General features: G+C 37.9%; 1 protein-coding gene and 1 long non-coding RNA gene across 2 annotated transcripts in view; one reads left to right on the top strand and one right to left on the bottom strand.

Moving 5' to 3' along the window:
* Positions 1–854: 854 nt before the first annotated feature.
* On the bottom strand, positions 855–19,581 carry LOC309401116. Its single transcript, XR_014176760.1, has 3 exons — positions 19,457–19,581; positions 1,671–1,796; positions 855–1,557 (listed from the first exon to the last, which is right to left on the bottom strand). It is a non-coding gene; the product is annotated as an uncharacterized lncRNA (long non-coding RNA).
* Positions 18,966–20,449, top strand: part of MRC2 (mannose receptor C-type 2) — a 109,324-nt gene continuing 107,840 nt past the window's right edge. The window contains exon 1 of the mRNA XM_081970080.1: positions 18,966–19,569. Within this exon, the coding sequence (XP_081826206.1) occupies positions 19,467–19,569 (103 nt within the window). The 5' untranslated portion in view covers positions 18,966–19,466. The remainder of the gene's footprint in view (positions 19,570–20,449) is intronic.

Here is a 20,449-nt window from a genome sequence, read left to right as displayed (position 1 = left end):
TTCCACTAGGTCCGCCTGGTGCGCCAATTGCGCCCCTTATTGGACCGGGATGCCTTGCGCACAGTCACCCATGCGCTAGTGACGTCTCGCCTGGACTACTGCAATGCTCTCTACATGGGGCTTCCCTTGAGATGCACTCGGAGACTACAGTTGGTTCAGAATGCGGCCGCGTGGGTGATTATGGGGAGGACTAGGTTCTCCCATGTAACACCTCTCCTGCGCGAGCTGCACTGGCTTCCTGTGGTCTATCGGGTGCGTTTCAAGGTTTTGATTACGATCTTTAAAGCGCTCCATGGCATAGGACCTAGTTATTTGCGGGATCGCATCCTGCCCCATACATCCCTACGACCAATCCGCTCACACAGAGAGGGACTTCTCCGGGTGCCGTCCGCTAAACAGTGTCGGGGGGCGACACCCAGGAGCAGGGCCTTCTCTGTGATGGGCCCAGCCCTGTGGAATGACCTCCCCCTTGACATCAGGATTACTTCCGATCTCCGCTCCTTCCGTGTAAAGCTCAAGACCCACCTCTTTCAATTATCTGGCCTGGCTCAACCGTAGTTTATCCTCCTCCTGACAGTCCTTTTAAATTGTACTTTATCATGGGATATTTTAATGGCTAATTTTAATTTTCTATTATTATTATTATTAATGTGATATATGTTTGATTACTACCTCCTCCATGTATGTATATGTATGTATATGTGTGTATCTGTATGTCTATATGTATGTATGTATATTTTTATTGTACGCCGCCCCGAGTCCCTTGCGGAGAGGGAGCGGCTAACAAATTTGAAATTTGACTATTTTCAAGGTGATAGCCCCTACTATCTGCTATTGCAGGACATTTACTAGGATTCGGAAGCACCTGAGATTCAAGGGTGAAAAAGTGTTTGGGGAATGTGCTGCACAAACAGCACCTCTCTGCAATTTCTCAAGTCAAACACAACCACTTTAAGGAGATGCAGACAAGTATTTTGTTCAGTTCTCCAAGTGCTCTAAGTCACTGTTTTGCCTCAAATACTTATCCTTAGCATTTGCTGCCATTGAAATTACTGATCAGAAGGCTTTTTTTTGCTAGTAACAGCTAAGGTCAAGTCAGCAGAGAATAATTCAAATACTTTTCCTCAGAGCTTACAGTTAAAAGAGATCCTAGCTGATATCCTTGACGCTTCCCCAGTTGTGAAACAGATGCCACCATGTGGTGGTGAATTGTTAATTGTTAGCAACTTCCTCTTCTAAAGTGTTTTGTCTTTAAATTTAAAGATTAAATTTGTCTTACTCTCCAAATGGGAAATTATCACACTCCTTTTCTTTCCTCGAAATGCATATTAAAGCAATGAAGCTAAAGAAGCAGCAACAGCAGCAGTTAATTTCTGGATTGTCTTCAGTTCAGGCTCAACTGACCCATCTTTGCAAGCTTTGGTAAATCTCATAATTGCAGGTTCTCAAGGCAGTCTACCTGCATGATGGATCTTACATACTTCATGTTTTTTTCGTTCCGGTTTTGAGTCATCTGAGGTTCTTTTTGGATTATTTTTTTCCATAGCTTTGTAGGCCCTGTGATTAATTGGATAGAATGCTATAAAATGATTTTCCAAAAATAATTGCCTCAAAACAGATATGCTGCAGTGAATTATACAAAATGCAAATTTCCATTAAAATGTACTTACCATCACAACTATAGGCTACTCTTGGGATAACAACACTATTCAGCAGTATTCATTTATAGCATAGTCTAAGAAACCACACTGATTTCTCCTTCCAGTTGGGTTAATTGTTTTTATACTGCTGTTCTGCTGTGAAAGATAATGAAAAAAGAAATAGTTGAGAATTTAATGTCAAAAAAATTCAGGAATTATAAATAGTTAAAATTGTGCTGTTAATTTGGAGCAGAGACTAAGTAACAATAAATAGTACATATCCTTGAACCAATTGTTTTGCACAAGATTATACAGGTAGATTTACATCATACAGTACCAGTAAGGCATAATAGTGTGTCTATTTTCAAATGAAGTGTTGTAAGAACCCAAGTATTCCTGAAGTAGCACTCATAGGATAGAAGAAAGGGCATTGATGAAAATAGTATTGCAACAGCATCTGCCCTTTTGAAATGTGGGCTCTAATATTCTAAAAATGATGCTTTTAAATTTGCAGATGATAATACACTTTTAAGAGGACAACATCTTCATTCAAAATGATTCCTTGACAGGCTGGAACATTGGACTAAATTCAGCAGAATGACATGACATAGCAAAAAAGGAACATATAGATATAAAACTGGATGGAAACCTAGGACTTCTAATAGAACATCTGCTGAACATCAGCAAACTGAATGATGAAATATCTAAAACAGCTTGCATAATCTTGAACTGCATTAGTAAAATGCCTTAAACTCATTATATGTAGCTCCATTGTTATGGAGGTATGCAAGACCATACTTGGAATTCTGGTATCACATGAGATAAAATGGAGAAGCTGGAGTTATTTACCATAAGGAGTCTGGATTATTAACCTTAAAGGAACTGGTCAGGATTGGTTTAAAAAGAGAAGACTGGGGAAGGGAGGATAGTCTATGTCTGAAGGCTCTTAAGTAGGACTTTTTAAAAGTACAATAACACATTTTACTTGCTATTTTAATTTTAAATGTGTTTTTTTTTTCTAGTGGAAGGTCATGGAGAACTAGTTTGGTGTAGTGGTTAAGGCATCGGGTTATAAACTGAGAGACCATGAGTTGTACTCCCATCTTAGACCAAAGCCAGCTGGTTGGCCATAGGTCACTTACTCTCCAGGAGGCAGGCAATGGCAAACCACTTCCAGAAAATTTGCCAACAAAACTACAGGGACTTGTCCAGGAAGTCACCATGAGTCAGGAATAAATTTTTTTTAAAAAAAGCTTTTGATGTGACAGATGGTAAATATGTGTTAGTACCATGATCATGTGATCAACATTCTTGTGCTTCACAACCAGCCTCTGAAAAGAGAGTTAAGGGAGAACCCAGAAGCAAAATCACAAGTCACAGTCACACAATATCTCGCTGCATGACTGACCAGCCAGCATAAACTCATTGTCACGTAATTTTCCAGTTAATGATCATGGGTTTAACAATGGAATTGCTGGTCCAAATTGTGGTCACTAAGCAAAACTACTTCTGTCTTTTGCTACAGCCTTAATTTTTTGGGGGAAGATAAGGAACTCATGTTTTCAAGCAGTTAAGTGTTATTGCAGAAGCATGGTTGCTTCACAATTTTGTCTTGCCCTGAGTAATCTGTACAGTCACTGGAGGAGACTTCTTATTTTTGCTGTTTCACAGATCCTGATATTATTCCATGGTGGGGAGAAAATATGCCATTATGGTAAGCCTGATAGCTAAGCCAGAAATGATGAGACCAATTGTGTGTGTGTGTGTGTGTGTGTGTGTGTGTTTTCGTAGATTTTCAAAGATGTAGGTATGCTGGTCTTCTTGTATTCGGGTCTTTTCCCATGTAAGATTGAGATTGTTTTGGCAACGTTTCGGCGAGGTCTCACTTGCCATCTTCAGGCTGGGTTTTGGGCTTAAAGCGTGGTCAGTGCTGCCATCTTTCTATAAATCTTGGTGGGGTGGAGTGCTGGCTTTGTTTCAGTAAGTGGAATGATTGGTCGTGTGGTTGCATCATGATTGATAGATTGGTGCTGATTGATGCTGGCTGTGTGTCTTTTGTTTTGTGTTGTGTTGTAATGGCCTGGGTGGTGGGTGGGGCTCATTTGTTTCCAGATGTCCGTAGGCGGGAACCTCATCTCCAGAACCAAACGCCTAGCCGACAAAGATCACCTGAAAACTGAATTACACACTCTCACAAATGTATTAATCTTCAACGGATTCCAAAGAAAAACAATTACCAACCTAATCCAAAGGGAGACTCCCCCCAAAAAACCGAGACACAGAACAGGACCAAGGCATCCCCCTCCTCCCTTACATCAAAGGCACCACAGATAAAATCAGCAAAATTCTCCACAAACATAATATCAAGACAGCCTTCAACACTGACCAAAAAATAGCCAACATCTTAAGAAACCCCAAAGACAAAATCCAGCTAAAAAACCAAGGAGTCTACTAAATACCATGCAAAATCTGCCCTGCAACATACATAGGACAAACAAACAGGAGAATAAATGCATGCATCCCAGAACACAAGAACTCAGTAAGAAAAAAAGAAAAAACTTCCTCCCTTTTCCAGCATCTTAATGCTACAGGACATGAAATTAATTTTGAAGGAACCAGATTAATCTCCAAAACTGAACACTTCAAGAGAATAATTATGGAAGCTATCGAAATAGAGAAACACCCCTACAACATGAATAAACGTGACGATACCTCCCACCTACCAGACATCTGGAAACCAGCCCTAGTCAACAAACGAGCCCCATTCACCACCCAGGATGTTACAACACAAAACAACAATGGATACACATCCAGCACCAATCAGCACCAATCTACCAATCATGATACAGCCACACATCCAATCAATCTACTTACTGAAACAACGCCAGCACTCCACACACCCCCACCAAGATTTATAGAAAGACAGCAGCTCCGATCACTAGTTTCACAATTTCCAAGCATCAATAATAATAATAGCAAAGTAAATAAGTTCTTTCTAGGGAAATAAATCACTTGTCTGCCAACATCTGTCTTGGATTATTTTAATTTTTAAAGTGGTATTGGATAGATCATTGTAAAATATCAAATTAGCAGAATTATTCAGGTCTAATCACCATTTCTAGACAGATATTCAAGTGACAATGAGCACAGGTTTGCTGGAATTTGATTTGCTGGAATAACTATTTCTATTTGGAAATTTACCCATTGCCTTGAGTAACATTTCAGTAATGTGAATACTGAATATCTCATGAAAAATTAAGAGCTCTCATTCATAGTTTCACAGGAATATTATCTTCTAGTATATATATATATATTATATATATTTATTAAATTTATAGACCGCCCCCTCTCCCCGAAGGGACTTGAAGGGACTCGGGGGGGGACTCGGGGCGGTGTACAGACAACACAATAAAAAACAGTATACAAAATTAAATACTTAAAAAACAGTATACAAAATTAAATACAAAATATTAAATAGTAACCGCTGAAACTGATGAAATATTTGTACCCAAAGGAAAAATTCACACTATATTTTTTCTCCTAGAAAGACAGAAAATTTATGATATATTTGGAGAGAAATGATAAATCAAATTCATATCTGTACCGAGACTAATTTCACCCATTAATATTTTTCTGTAATTATATGGAAGTCCTTAAAATAAAGATGTTCTGTTCTTTGGCATTTCTGTAATACATAATTGTTTGCATTGAAAGAAACATCAACATGGTGTTAGTGGATTAATATTAAATATGAAATGTGTATCTTCTTTCTTAAAAGTAGATTAGATGATACCCTCCAGCATAATGTCTCATTTAAGGAGTGTGGTTAAATTAGAATCAAATATGGCACAGATTAGTTTCAGAATTGCACAATTGTAAGACTTCCATTGCCTTGAGTAATCCTTTGGTTGCAGGAGCTCTTAGAAAATTGACTATATGTCTTATAATATGATATAATATCTAAATATGCATAAACTGATATTTAAGCAAATTGAATTTCTGCAATATATTGTTCAGCTTTGCACCACTGTGTAGTCATGGTTTTGAATATTCGAATGTCATAAACATTATAAAAGCTTCTTTCTATAAATCTAAGTTAGAACATTTCTGGGCAAGGGTGAATTTGAAGCAATGTTTCCCAACTTGGTAACTTTAAGATGTATGGCTTCAAATCCTCAATTTACCAGCCAGCACGAAGTTCACTTATCTTAAAATTGTCAAGTTTGAAAAACTCTGTTCTAAAGTATCTCTTAGATTATATTTTTCAGAATGAAATGATAAAAGTTTCAGTCAGGCTCACAACTTGCATCAGCTACTTTTTTAAAAAAAATACATGTATTGATGCAATAGTATTGCTATTTATTATAACTCTCTGTTTAGGCAAATTCAGTAGTTCAGCTTTTCTCAACTATGAGGAAATATATTCCAGGTATATTTTGCATCAATTTTTGTTTTTTCCCAACCAGAATAGCAATTAGGATAATATAAATTAAAGTCCATTAAAGCTGTAATATTATATTCCTAATCATTGAGTGAAGACAAATGGTTCAAATATCTCCTTAGATGTTGAATCTCTTAGAAAATGTTTCTCAGCTTCAGCAACTTTGAGATGAGTGGAATTCCCAGCCATCAAGTTCACATATTTTAAAGTCATTAAAATGATAAACACTGTCTTAGGACTTCTGAATAAGGAATGCTGAGCTAGCAGGTCATCAAACAAACAGAGAAGATGATGTGGCCATGGCTAAAACACCAGCAAGTAGTAGACCAATCTCACAAAACCTCTCCAGATAAGGATAGGATAGGAGATCATTTGTTTATGCTCTAGATAGCTTCTCCTCACAAGGAAACCACTACTAGCTGCTTCCTGCAGATTTGAGGGGATGAAAGGAAGGTATCATTCACTCAACCACAGCTTTTGAAAGGATACTAGGTTCATTATCTCAATATCTAATTTTCAAAAATTACCTATCCCCTATAGGAGTATTAGAAAGCAACAAGTCTGAAAAGTCACAGGATGAGTTTACCTTCTTTCCAGAAGAAAAGAGAAATTACCTATATTCTTTAAATTACCTCATTCTTTAAGAATTTGAAGAATTTGAAATAAATGCAAAAAGCTAAATTAGACATTAATTTAAGAAATAACCACAGTTCATAAATGACTCTAGGGACCAAATAAAATTTGAATATTAGAACTTTTACTATAAGTTTTTAGAAATAATTATAATAAATAGCAACTTTGTGGGAATTGTTGTTTAATCTAATTTAAGATTAAATTTGAGAATTTACAATTTCAGAAATTGCACATGAAAAGGGGAGATTTCCAAGTACAAGGAAAAAGAAAAAGAAGTGTCTTACTGTTTGTCTTTGATTAGTTTTGAGGCAAATTACAGAAAGGAGTATGATATTTGAGATACTTCAAAAAATATTTGAAGAATGGGGACAGAAACTTGTAGTGACAGTGTCAGCAACAGCGTCTACTCCTATGGATAGATTATGACCAAAAGTTGTTAAAGAAGAAATGACGGATTTTAAAGATCTGCAGGATGAAGAGCTGAAACAAACCTTATCTGATTCAGAACTATATAAAGAAATTATTGAAATACTGAAAAATAAAAAATTGTTGAAGGCAGAGATGATAGAATTACTAAGTTTGTTCCTGTTCTGAAGATTGGAAGTCTCTTCCTTTCTGATTACAGTTTACGTTGTTTTTTACATTGTAAATAAAAATTTTAAAAAAATACAGTCTCTCTCAAACACATTCACCAGCCTAAGTTTGAATTTTGTGAATTAATTGTTCCAGTTAATTGTTCCTCTAAACCAGACCTGGGCATTCTATGGCCACATCTAACCTTTTGGTTAACCCTATCTAGGCCATGGTGATGGTGACAATGGTGGTGATTGGGACCATGAGGCAGTGAAGGGGACCATGGCAGCAGCAATGTAGTGGTGGCCCTATTGGTTTTGTCTCTACAACAGTCTCAGTCTCGTATATGCCGCTAGGGAAAATTAATTGCCCTCCCTGCTCTAAATCCTCTGAACAAAGAATATATCATTTTGACAAACATGTTTATTCAACAGTATCTAATTTAACATAAACGCTATTTTTGAAATTAGTGGGAGGGCAACACCTGCACATCAAGTCAATCGTTTCCACAGTTTTTCACTGCTTGAATACAACTATAAAAACAGAAAACAAAAGAATGTATGTGATCACAAATGAAACAAAACAAGAAAAGAAAAAGAAAAAAGCTAAATCAAACATAATATAAATGCAACATTAATTATGTGTATTTAATACTTTTTAAGTTTAATCTCTATTATTATGATCACTGGTCACCATTTTATATGATTATTATGATTTTGATGTGTGCCTTTGAGACAATTTTGACTTCTGGCAATAGCTTGGACAAGTTGCAATTTGGGGGGCAAGATTTCAGAAGTGGTTTGCTTCCTTTATAGTAGAGAGAGAATGCCTGTCCCAAAGTCACCCAGATTTGGGGGTAACACACCAAACAAGTAAATAAAATTTATTCACAAATAGACAAATTCCAAATTTTCAGAATGCCATTTACCAATATATTGATATTTTTAAATTCAAGTGCCCTTCCAAGAACACTTCACTTACTATATCTCATAGGTAACCACAGGATTTGGTTAAATTTTCCAACACAAAAAATTTGACAACGAACATTTTTTGACATCTTCTGATAAATCCAAAATATTTTTGATCCATGAATCTTTTTTTTTAAAGATCATAAGGAATTTATTTAACATTTCTTAAAACCCTCTGATTCTCTTGTATACCAATATTTATTTTAGTATATTATTAGTTTTAATAAAGTTTTAAAATTATTAGTAAATCTAAATCTTTGCTTCAGCTTCTAAAAAAATATCTCTAATACATTCCAAACTAGAGGCTTTTGAGGCAATGTATTTGGTCTAAATAAAGAGCATGTCTAATGTTTTAATAGAATGCATTGCTATTCAGCTATTTTGGCATAAGTATAATGTTTTTGTAATCTTTCAAACACCGAAAAGAATAATTAATTAACTGATTAGGGCTAACTGTCCCATTTTCAGCTCATACTTTAATAAAAATAACCATCGTTTTGAAATAATTATTTCAAAACACTCATTTCTCAAGGGAGCAATGATCAGTTTGTCTTCCAGATATGTTAGACCACCTTCAGTGTTAAAAATGCTAGAAAGATAATATTGTTTCTATTACATTTAGAATGAACAACTTGCCAAGATTTTGAAAGTGCCGAAGAATAGCTCTACAAATAATCCCTAACAATACAAAATCTGTGTTGGTTTTGTAGTGATACAATAAAAATTGAGCAGGGATATAACGGAAAATTTAAAAGTTATTCTCCTCTTTTCCATTTAATAAGAAAGTCATAATTGATGAAAATGAGCATTTTGGAGTTTGACTTTCATAATTTAACTTTTAAATAGTTGAAAATATCTTAATATAAGTCATGTAGATATCCCACTTATAGTATTTAGCACTCTTGATGTAATGCTCATTTTCATATTTACTCTTCCCTAGAATTCATTAATGCAAGAATAAATATAAGTATTTTCCATTAATTTTTGTTAGCTATTTGAAATATACAAATCTACCTAAAAGAATATTTTTCTATGAATAATTATCCCCATATTTTAAAAGAATTTGAATAATATAAAATCACAATTACATATTTCCGTAGAAAGCTATTTATTGAAAAATATTAGATGTATTCCAAATCATTATCTCCCAAAACACATTACTATACATTTTCCACAAAGCTACATTTGAGAAGGCCCAGAACATTATTTGCAAATAATCTGTGGTCAGTTACAGCTACTTTTCATGGAATTCTTTACGCCAAGCCAAAAGTTCCATTATCAAATTAAATATGAGAGAAAATAAGGAGCATGCTTGATGAGTATCACAAATACAACTTAACTGAGTCTTAGTATAATACATTTATTAAGTCTGGAATAATACATTTTAATCGAAGAAGTAATACAAAATGGAAATGCGTTTCTCATAATTGAAATTCAGCAGGTTCAGCAGGTTCTGGAGAACTGGTAGCAGAATTTTGAGTAGTTTGGAGAACTGGCAAATATCACGTGTGGCTGGCCCCAGAGTGGGGTGGGAATGGAAATTATGCAATATCCTTCCCCTGCTACATCTACCAAGCCACGCTCACAGAACCGCTAGTAAAAAATTTTGAATTTCACCACTGCATCAAAGGTATTTTCATCCAGTGAAACTTCTATAGCTGCTTCATAATTCTCAATTTATATGATTAAAATACCGTATCTATCAATAATCTAATTTTATTAGAGTATTGCCATTCTTACTTAAAGTCAGATGGTGTAGGATGAAATCTTGATGGTCATACCCCTTGCAATTTTTGATCTAAAACTACAATTAGGATCATTGTGTCTAATTTTTATAAGCATATTTAGTAACAAGACAGAATTTGTAGGGTCTTTTTCTATTTTCATAATGTAATACATTTTACTTCAAGTTAAAACCTATAAATTCTACCTTGCAGCAAACCTGACATCCTCTCAGCACATAGTTGATTCCTTGCAGATGTTTCATTACCCAAAACTAGGTAACACCATCAGTGCTAGAAGGGAGTGGGTTTTGTTTTCAATTTATATTCTAGAGGTTTCCCCTATCAGTGTCTTTATTACAGGTCAGTGACCCAGACTGCATAAAAATTATTAAATAAAATTTACAAAATAGATGCACAAAGATGGAACATACAGAGTAAAATAAAACATACAAGATAAAAATTGACAATAGAACCTATAGGCCAATCTCAACCAAATTAATTATTGTATTAATTGAGATATTTAAAATATAATACAAATGAGAATGAATATGAAGTTAAAAGAAAATAATGTTCTTATTTGGTTAAAGTATAGTTGTTTTAGGGCTCAGTGGCTAAGACGCTAGCTTGTCAATCAGAAAGGTCATCAGTTCGGCGGTTCAAATCCCTAGTGCCGCATAATGGAGTGAGCTCTGGTTACTTGTCCCAGCTTCCGCCAACCTAGCACTTCGAAAGCATGTAAAAATGCAAGTAGAAAAATAGGGACCACCTTTGGTGGAAAAGTAACAGCGTTCCGTGTGCCTTCGGCATTTAGTCATGCCGGTCGCATGATCACGGAAATGTCTTCAGACAGTGCTGGCTCTTCGGCTTTGAAACGGAGATGAGCAGTGCCCCCAGAGTCAGTAACGACTAGTACATATGTGCAAGGGGAACCTTTACCTTTATAGTTGTTTTCATATATCCTTTATATAGCCTTCAGTATCTTAATTTATGGTAATTTTAAAAAATCCTAGGCTCTTTGGTAGCCCTGCTCTTAGGCTGATGCTGCTTAACACCAGATGTACCCATAATAAGGTTCTCCACATAAAATATTTGAAAGGAAAAGTTTGAGCTGGCTTGTATTATCAAAACTGTTAGAAATGTGACCTCCTGGGTTTTGATTATGGCATAAGCCATGACCTCTGAGGGTTTGGGAAAGGTGGTTATTATTTTGCAAAGGACTCATGGCTTTCAGATATACTACCCTGTAGAATACTGGATGTGAAACCTCATTTAAGAGGTTGTGCTAGGGAACAAATCCAACTCCTGGTTCTGCACCTTAATCTGCACGTTTTACTAGTTGTCTGGCAAGGGATCATTGCTTTAAAGCAGGGCATTGCCTATTTCACTGTCTTATCCTGGAAGAATCTTGATGGTTGATCCACCATGTGCAAGTCACATTGCAACATGAAAGTCAGAAATCCCAGGTTCCTCCAAATGTCTCCAGCAAATTTCCATGAGATGGAAGAAATACCATTTGTTCCAAATGCTGCATTAGCTGTATATTGGCTTTATCAAATTAATTATCTATACATACACTTGCTGTTGTGTTTTAACAGTGCTTCAGAAAGTTGTTTTGCAGATAGTAGAATGTCCCAGAGATCTGGTACCATCTCCATGATCAAAGTCAAAGTTCTATGTCTCTCCAATCAGAAAGTAGTGAGGCTGAAAAATCAATGTTACTCTTTTGAGGTACAGCTTAGAAAACAGATACGACAAAGACTACTGGAACTCTATTGTCTTAGGTTACAATAACAGAATCCTGAAAGCATGATAGAGTTTTCCTCTGCCCCCACTTATTCCAAAGAGAATTAAGGAAGGATAATCTTGATGTTATTTTTCACCCGCTCCTTTTTCTCAGAATGGGCTGATATTTAAGAAGAAATGTTCTTGCATTTCCTCTTAAATATTTTCTTGATACCCATTTACAGTATGCCTATTTAACACCCTGACTCCAATAATTAATTCCAAAAAACATTACAATGACTAGAGTTTGTCATTTTTTTTAATAATGAAAATTTAAGATTCTAAGATGCTTATAGCTAATCCTTGCACCTGAACTAGCTCATTTAGTGGATTGCCAATTCTTTTTCCAATATTGTACCCTTCATCTTGTGAGATTCTACCTTTATTTTTCTAAGATTTTTTTTACATCTTTCTCCATTGCCTCAAATAAGAATAATTTCTTAAACTTGTATGCTCAACAACTCTGAGTGACTCATAACAATCAAATAATAAAATAGATAAAACTTTAAAAATTAAGATAAAATTTGGCCAGTGTAACAAAATGAGAAGTCTCACTCTCCCACATTGAAATCCTGGTTGAAGAGCCAGATCTTTGATAACACTTACGAACATCAACAAATGAGGATCCTGGGGAGAGTCTTGTTCCAAAGGGCAGGAATCAGGCATGAAATCTTCTTAACTTCACTGCCATCTTGGAACCAGGAGCGTGCACATGGCACACAGAGTGTCCGTGATGATGTCTGGGCAGGTGGGCAGAGCCTCCCGCCGCCACGACTACTGGTTTGCTTGAAGCGGTGCGAACCAGCAGAATACCACCTCTGGCAGGAGTGCTATAAAGATGACACATTTCCAGGGCCCTAGGAGATGGTATTGTATAATCCAAGGCAGGGGTCCTCAACCTGTGGGCTATGGCCCACTACTGGGCTGCAGTCTATCACAACCGGGCCCCACTCGTGTGAACGTCTCAGGTGCTTGCAGCACCACTCACAGGAGTAATGGCTGCTCGCCTGCCTCCCCACAAAACCATCCCCTCTTTCTCCCTTCCCTTCCACTCTGAAACTAACCCAGAAAGGTTGGGGAACTCTGATCCAAGGAACACAGAGCATTCCAACCCTAAAAGATTGAATTGTCTGGAATGTGTTATGGAAGAGATACATTCCCTCAAATAAGCAGACCCTTATACTACCCAGAGCTGTATATGGATAACAAGTAGCATCTCATATCATACCCGGACATAAACTGGCAACCAATATGGCTCATAAAACAGAGATGAGGCCTTCCCGTAATTGCTGCATTCTTGTAACGGTATGTGCGAATGGTCTTGGGAGATTGGGCAGAGCTGTGGGGGAGCTCACAAAATGTCTCAGAAGGGACCCTGTCCACTTTCTTGGGCTGTAAAGGTGACAAAGGGGGAAAATGTACTTTTGCACTTGAAAACTGATGCCAGCCTTGAAAGATAATCCAAACAAGAAGTATGGCCAAATGACCTAATGCAAGTTTATGGTAATGTTATATTAACACAATATTACAAGACCTCTTGTTGTGGCTCTTCTCCCGTCTTCAAGGCAATTGCTACATATCATTACAATTCTGAACCAGTTGAAGCTCCTGGTTGTTTTTCAAGAATAGTCCCATATCAGGAGCATTGTAGTAGTCAAGTCACAAGATGATTAAAGTATTAGTGACTTAATTGTCTGAAGTGTTCCTAATCTGGGAAAGGGTGAAGTGACATACCAGTTATGCAAAAGCCTTCCTAGCCACAGATGATACCAGCTCTTTAAGCGCCAACTATGAATCCATGAAAAACCCTGGATTGTGAATCAATCTTAAGTAGAAAGTGCTGCCTTATCCAAGGTCAAAAATGAATATCCCCAATTGGTCTTTAAATTCTTCTTTTACTTTGTCCAGTAGTGGTAAAAAGCATACAGATAAAAACATATTCAAACTGTCAGCCCTCAGGCTGCCATCCAGGGGGACCCTGTCCATCGCCATGCCCACCATACAACGCTGCCACGTTGATATTGCCTCTCTGATGTCAATTGAGCCTATAGCTGCATGTGGCTCTTCTACTCGGGTGCAACTGCATACTCTGATGTAACTCTTTTGCTTGGATGCGGCTAACCAGGAAAGAGGCTATGATGACACTGAGTGGGGGTGTGGCTGGAGGTGTGGGCCATGGTGATTGGTGATGGTGGGTGGGTGTCATCTGGGTGGAGTTTGGGTGGAGCTGGGTGGGGTAATGGTATATATATATATATATATGGGTGGTGGTGTTAACTTGGTTAGAACTTGGTGGTGGTTAGAACTGACTTGGATTTGATTACCTTTGTATCATTGTCATTTAATGCTGGTTATCACATATTTTGTTAGATAGAGATAAAAGTTTTTGTTAGATAGAGATAAAAGTTTTTCACCAAACAAACTGAATCTCTGTTTGTATTCAACGTGAACGCCGGAACGTGACACAAACTCCTAAATATTTGGGTATTATTTTCCCAAGATCTGTAAAACAAACAAGGTCACACAATTTTTATTAATTTGCAAGAGTTGGTCCTTCTGAATTCAAAATGGTATCAACAATCCATGCAGGAAGAGATATACTAGATTTATGGGAAACAAAGATTAAGAACAAAATTAATCAGGGTAATGATCATGAAAATAATCAGTAGCCAAGAAATGCTGATTGTTAGGAGGAAGAAACAGAAAACTGAAACATGAGCAAATGAAAATGACAGAAACCTGAGCGGGACTATTTGAAGGCAATTGGGGTTTTTATTTTTATTTATTTATTTATTTATTTTGTAAAGCATGTATTAGATAACAGATATAAGTATGAACATGATTATGAATACATGAAATGGATACAAATAAAGGGAACATTTAAACAGGGATGGTAGGCATGTTGTTGCCATTATATTCTTCTTTTACTCTTGGAAATTCAAGGCAATATGCAAAGATATCTCCCCCTTTCCCTCCTTGCATAGTGTAAGGAGGGCTAAGAGATGATGGGTTCAAAATCAGCTAACTCATATCAGGGGTGGGTTCCTGCCAGTTTTACTATCCGTTCACAACCCCTGTGCGTGTCAGACGCAAGCTGCGCGCGCGTGCACTATTCAATGTAAATTGTTCTTCGCACATGCGTAGAACAATTTACAATGAACTGTGCATGTGCAGTCACTAAAATCCAAAATTGTGGCGGCCAAGCGGCGGCGAAGGAACCGGTTCGAGAGCATGGTAAGCCTGTGTCGCTGCTGGTTCTGTGACCCAGGCCTGAATTCCACGACCGGTTTGGCTGAACCGGGGTGAACCGGGAGTAACCTACCACTGGCTCACATGATGGCCTCAAGCTTGGTCTTCCCAGTTCGGACTACTATATCAAGCCACAATGACTCTCAACAATAAAAACAGGCATAAAATCATGCATGATATGGGGAATACAGTCCCCCCCCCCCTCAAAATAGAACTTGGAAGTCATCAACTAACTTTAAGGAGTTTCTGAAATAAGGAACAGTACATATTGCAGTCTTAAACAGTGGAATTCAGTGTCAACAGAAATACAGATGGCCACCAAAATACAGAGTTTTAAAAGGGTACTGAATTTAGGGAATTAAAAGTCAGTGTTCCGTATTTAATCTCCCTGGAATCCTTTCAGTGTATTTTATCTACTAGCAGCCAGGGAAGGACAATGGAGAAGCCATTCAGTCTACACATGTGAGCTTTCATAACGCATCCGGCTACCCTGTGTGAGAAACTGAGCAGATCCAGCAGGACTTTTTCTCTGTTCTTACTATCCTATACTATGTGTTATATCATGTTATACTATAACATGTTATGTTATATTGTTATGTCATACTATAACATTTTGCTGCAAACCATGTTGCATTTGAATCATAAAATATTTTTTTCTTCCCCATTATACGAAGGTCTTCTGTCATTTACCCTTACTAAACATTGTGTTCTTTGGAGACAGGAAATGATAACGGGATTTCAATTCCTTAATCTCCCATAGAATGACTCATTTGGTAAACTTTGGATTCGATATATAGACTGGCGATTTCTCTGAATCAGCTCAAGCACATAAACGATTAAACTGCATTTTAGGAAACTGGAAATTAAGCTCTGCTGCTAGTGCTCTCAAATATTGTTGATGCAAGGATGTGTTATGAGGTAGAATTGGACTTACTGATGTCACCCCAGGATAATTCCTTTTATAGGGCATTTCCCTTCCTTTCTTTATCAATTAGATTTAGTGCTCCTATGCTTTTTTAAATATTTGCTGAGTATCTCAGGATTTTGAATCCTTCACTTTTTGTAGGTCAGCATATCTGAGGCTGTTATGTAGCTAGCAGTAGGTTTCCGATTTTTCTGACACGAAGTATTACTAATATCAGAGGCATTTCTCTAAGATTTGATGCAGCCAAGAAACAAACTGTTGTCTCTTCTTGGAGGCAACACCCAGCTGGACAGAAAATTCACTCTTTCTGATTCTGGCAGTTTAAATACGTCATGAGATCTAATAAATCACGTATTTCCAGGTAGTTACAGGTAAGGATAAAAAGAATGAATATGAAAGAAATCTATAAAAAAGGAAGTGAAACAAAGCATTGCTAACTGGACAGATCAATTGGATATATAGCATTTTGTGTGTGAGTATCACATCTCTGCTAGAAGACAAAGGGAAGTTGATCATAGCAGGATATTTTGGTAGATGTTGCTGCCTTCTGTGCAAGTTTTGCAGGTCACTCTGTTGTGGGCACAGCTGTTGTTTGGGTTTGTAAAGAAAGGAAGTCACAATACTCATATATCTTCTTCCCCTAGTCAAAACTTTCTCTTTCCCACCATCCTTATCACTTTGTTTATTTTTTCCTCCACAATCTTCACTGCAGAAAAATAGCAGATTTCCAGGTGCAGTATCTCCAATCTGCGTGCAGAAATGTAGTGGGGGAAAGCGACGTTTGGGTGGGGGAAATTTTCTACTCCCTGCTATAATTTTTTTTATTGCAAAAATGGGAATTATTCTTGTGTATATTGATGGATCTGACTTGTTTTTCTTAATATTCATATTTCAAAGTATGACTTGTGACTTAAATATGCTTATATAATATGCTGCATGAGATCAACAGGGACAAAAGTGTGGTGCTGCTGATTTTCATAGGTACTCAAGTATCTGATGCATTTCGCTGCAGTGTCCAACAATAGTCAGCCATCATTAATGGATTCCAGTTGCCCTAATACCATTCTTTCATTGTGACAATGTCGTGGTGAAACTTTTTACCATGTTCTCACTAACTAAATCTAGATTTTGGGGGGGTGATCGCACAGGGGACAAAGGAAGCAATACAAAGACACATTGAAAGTCTCCTTCAAGTCCCTGGATATCAACACCACCTCCTGGGAAACCCTGGCACAAGATCAATCAACATGGCACACACTGACCCACCAAGGCTACCAGACATGAGAGGACAGAAGAACAACCATAACGCAAGAGAAGCGAGCCCTCCGCAAAGCCAGAGTTGCAAATGCTGCAACAATGGTGCACATACATACATCTGCCCGACATGTGGCAGAACATTTCATGCCCGTATAAGCCTTACCATCCACCTGTGGACACATCGTGGATAGCCCACAACCTGTTAGATGTCAATATCCTCTTCAAACACAATGGATGAACATCATAGATTTTTTGGGAAAAAGCCAAGTTTGAAGGCAGAAAATGAATCTTCCATGACATGTTGTGCTTCATGAGCTTGTATGCTGTAAGACATTTGTCAGCAGCTGAATGTAGTCTAGGTGCTTTGTAGTTGCCAAGATAATTCTCAACGACATCCTTGAATGCTTTCCAAACTATTTTCTCTAGCCCCACTAACAAATCATCGAACTGCTTGTCATTGATGACATATTTGATGTGTGGATAAACAAAAATGCCTTATTTAATCTTGGCATCAATTATTCTTGGAAACAGCTGTCTCAAACAATGAAAACCTTCACCTTCCTTCATCACTTTCACAAAATTTTTCAATCCAAGTTTTATGTGAAACAGAAATACCTTTATGGGCTCAATAAGTGGTTCATGTGCCATTTTTTCTGTCCTAAAACAAACTCTTCCAGCATGGCCATTTTTTTCAATGTAATGTGAACCTCTTGCATAGCTTCTCTTTCAATATGTATCATTTCATTCACATATGTAACAACAGTACTTGGTATATCTGAGCTGCATTCCAAGCAGCACAAGCACTACTTCTAGATTTCTACAGATATCTCAGTTGTATTTGAGTGGTCAGGATGACAACAGTTCCATGCTTTTGTGCTTCTTTCATGTGTGCAGATATCCAATAGGTATTGAAAAGTGTACACTGAAAAAAACAGAAAATTTATATAAAACTGAATGCTGGCTAAATTACAGGTTATTTTTGTGATTAGCTATCAAATATTTATAAGAAACACCCAAAAGTGCTCAGGGAGCAAAATATGTGCTATCCAGTGTACCATGGGACCTATACCTTAAGCTGAGAAGTTGAAAAAATAAATCTCCCTCCCTTCCCCAGGAACTGCAGATCACTTTCCTATTGCTACCAAAACTATATTGGCATGTCTGATACCGTAAACTTTCAGTCTCTAAATCCACTTCTTCAGTTGACTAACCAGAAATACACTTTGACCTGATTGCATGTGGCTTTGAGGAAGGACTGGGACTTTATAGATAGGTCTAGCACAGGATGCATAACCTGGTGTCTTCCAAGATTTTTCAATTTCATTTCAACCCAAAGGCAGACATGTTTGCTGAGGCTTATGAGGTTTTTAGTTCAATCCATTATCGGAAAGACTTGTCTTATTCCTATTCCTGTTAATGGGAAATAATCACCACTTACAGAAAATAGTAATAAAGACTACATGCTTTATGTTAAAAATGAGAAATTGATGGGGATTGATATTCTCATTACTTCAAACGTAGATAGTGTAACATATTTTAAGGTGAAATGCATGCATTATACAATAACGATGGAGTTCTTGAATGGCAACAGAACACTTTTTTGTGGTAGTGAAGGTAAAGGCAGAACCTTCCACATTCTATACACACTCTCTGCTGTAGCAAGTTTTGTTTACATTTTCTTTAAAAGGCTATGTAACAAGACATGACATGTACGCGTACACGTTGCATTACGCGCAATGCTCGAATACACGCGGGAGCAAAAATTAACGTGGAAGTGGTCGCTCCTTAAGAAAGTAAGGAGGGAGGGAGGAGATACGTTTTTTTTTCTACAGAAAGTTTCCAAAAGGATCGAGCTTTTCTCCCTCCCTCTCCTTCCCCCACCCCGTTTGCAACGTGTTGCAATTCCGCTTAGTATCGTCCCGGTTGCCAAACCGCTGAAAGTTTGCCTCCACTTTGGAAGTCTTAAAGAAAGATTTTCCTCCCTCACTCCCCCCCCCCGCCTCTTTTCCCTTCCGCCCACAACTGGCTGGGCAGCCAGTGGGGTTCGTGACGCAGCGTCTGAATTCTTAGGGCAGGGAGGGGATTGGGGGGCTCTCTTTTTTCTCCCATCTCCCCGTCTTTCTCTTCCATCACCTTCCTAACGGGAGGAGGGTTTGGAGGTGGAAAGCTACTGCGTCCAGACAGCGCGGCGACGGGGAGCCGGAGAATCCAAGAGGAGAAAGAGGAAAGAGGATCCAACGAGCCTCATCGACTTGTCTTCTCACCTCGTCCGAGATGAAGCTTCCCAGACCCCGCTCTTCAACGCGGCCTCGCCTGCTAAGTTACACCCTGGGCATCCTCTTCATCCTTGTAGTCGGACTCTATGCTCTTCCTTCAGGTATGCTCCCCCAACCTCTCTTTCCAAATTTGCGGTGTTGTGAGATGGGTGTGGGTTGGAGAGAAGGCGATTGTAGCACACCCTGCTTTTCTTTTTTTCTTTTTCTTTTTAAAGGACTAGGATTCGGAGTCCCCACTAATTTAGTAAATTTCCCCACCATTCCTTCTTCCTTTTTGTTGGACAGTTGCTCGGCCCTTGGGGGGGTTGCCTGCGAGTGGTAAAGGAAGGGGAGACCTGAATGAAACCAGATGTGACTTGGAATGGCAAAGGGAGGGGGACTGGTTGGCGTGAACGACAGGCTGTTTTTTTAAACTTGCTTCTCTTGCCCCTCTCCAACAACAACACCAGGAACAAAAGCCATCTATAGTTGGAAGAGTTGATTTCCAGAGTTGCTTTGCATTTGAACAAATTCTCTAGGAAGGGAAATTGGCACATAAAACTGCAATCCCAATACTCAGGCTTAGATTTGGGAATTTCACTCTAGGACAACTGCAGTTCAGTTCTGCTGCTCTCAACGCATAATAAAGGCATAATAAAGCCCACATACAGTATGCCAGTCAACCTTTATAGGGAATGCTAGAGTTAATTTTATTTATTTTATTTATTAGATTTTTACGCTATCTTTATTACTTTATATGTAACTCAAGGCAGGAAACATACATATTACTTCCTCAGTCTATTTCCCCCACAGCAACAACCTTGTGAGGTAGGTTGGGCTGATGGAGAATGGCTAACTAGCTTTCATGCCTGAGAGAGATCTAGAACTCAAGAGTCTCCAGTTTTTAGACCAGCACCTTAATCACTACACCAAACTAGCTCCCCACAAAAAACAAAGAGTTGTCCAAACACACAAAAATGTTACCCATTTGTAGAGGAGAGA

Source organism: Natrix helvetica (genome assembly GCF_964273705.1).
Source record: "Natrix helvetica genome assembly, chromosome: Z".
NCBI lineage: Eukaryota > Metazoa > Chordata > Lepidosauria > Squamata > Natricidae > Natrix > Natrix helvetica.
Note: the sequence above shows the minus strand (reverse complement) of the source record. Positions and strands in the feature narration are given on the sequence as shown.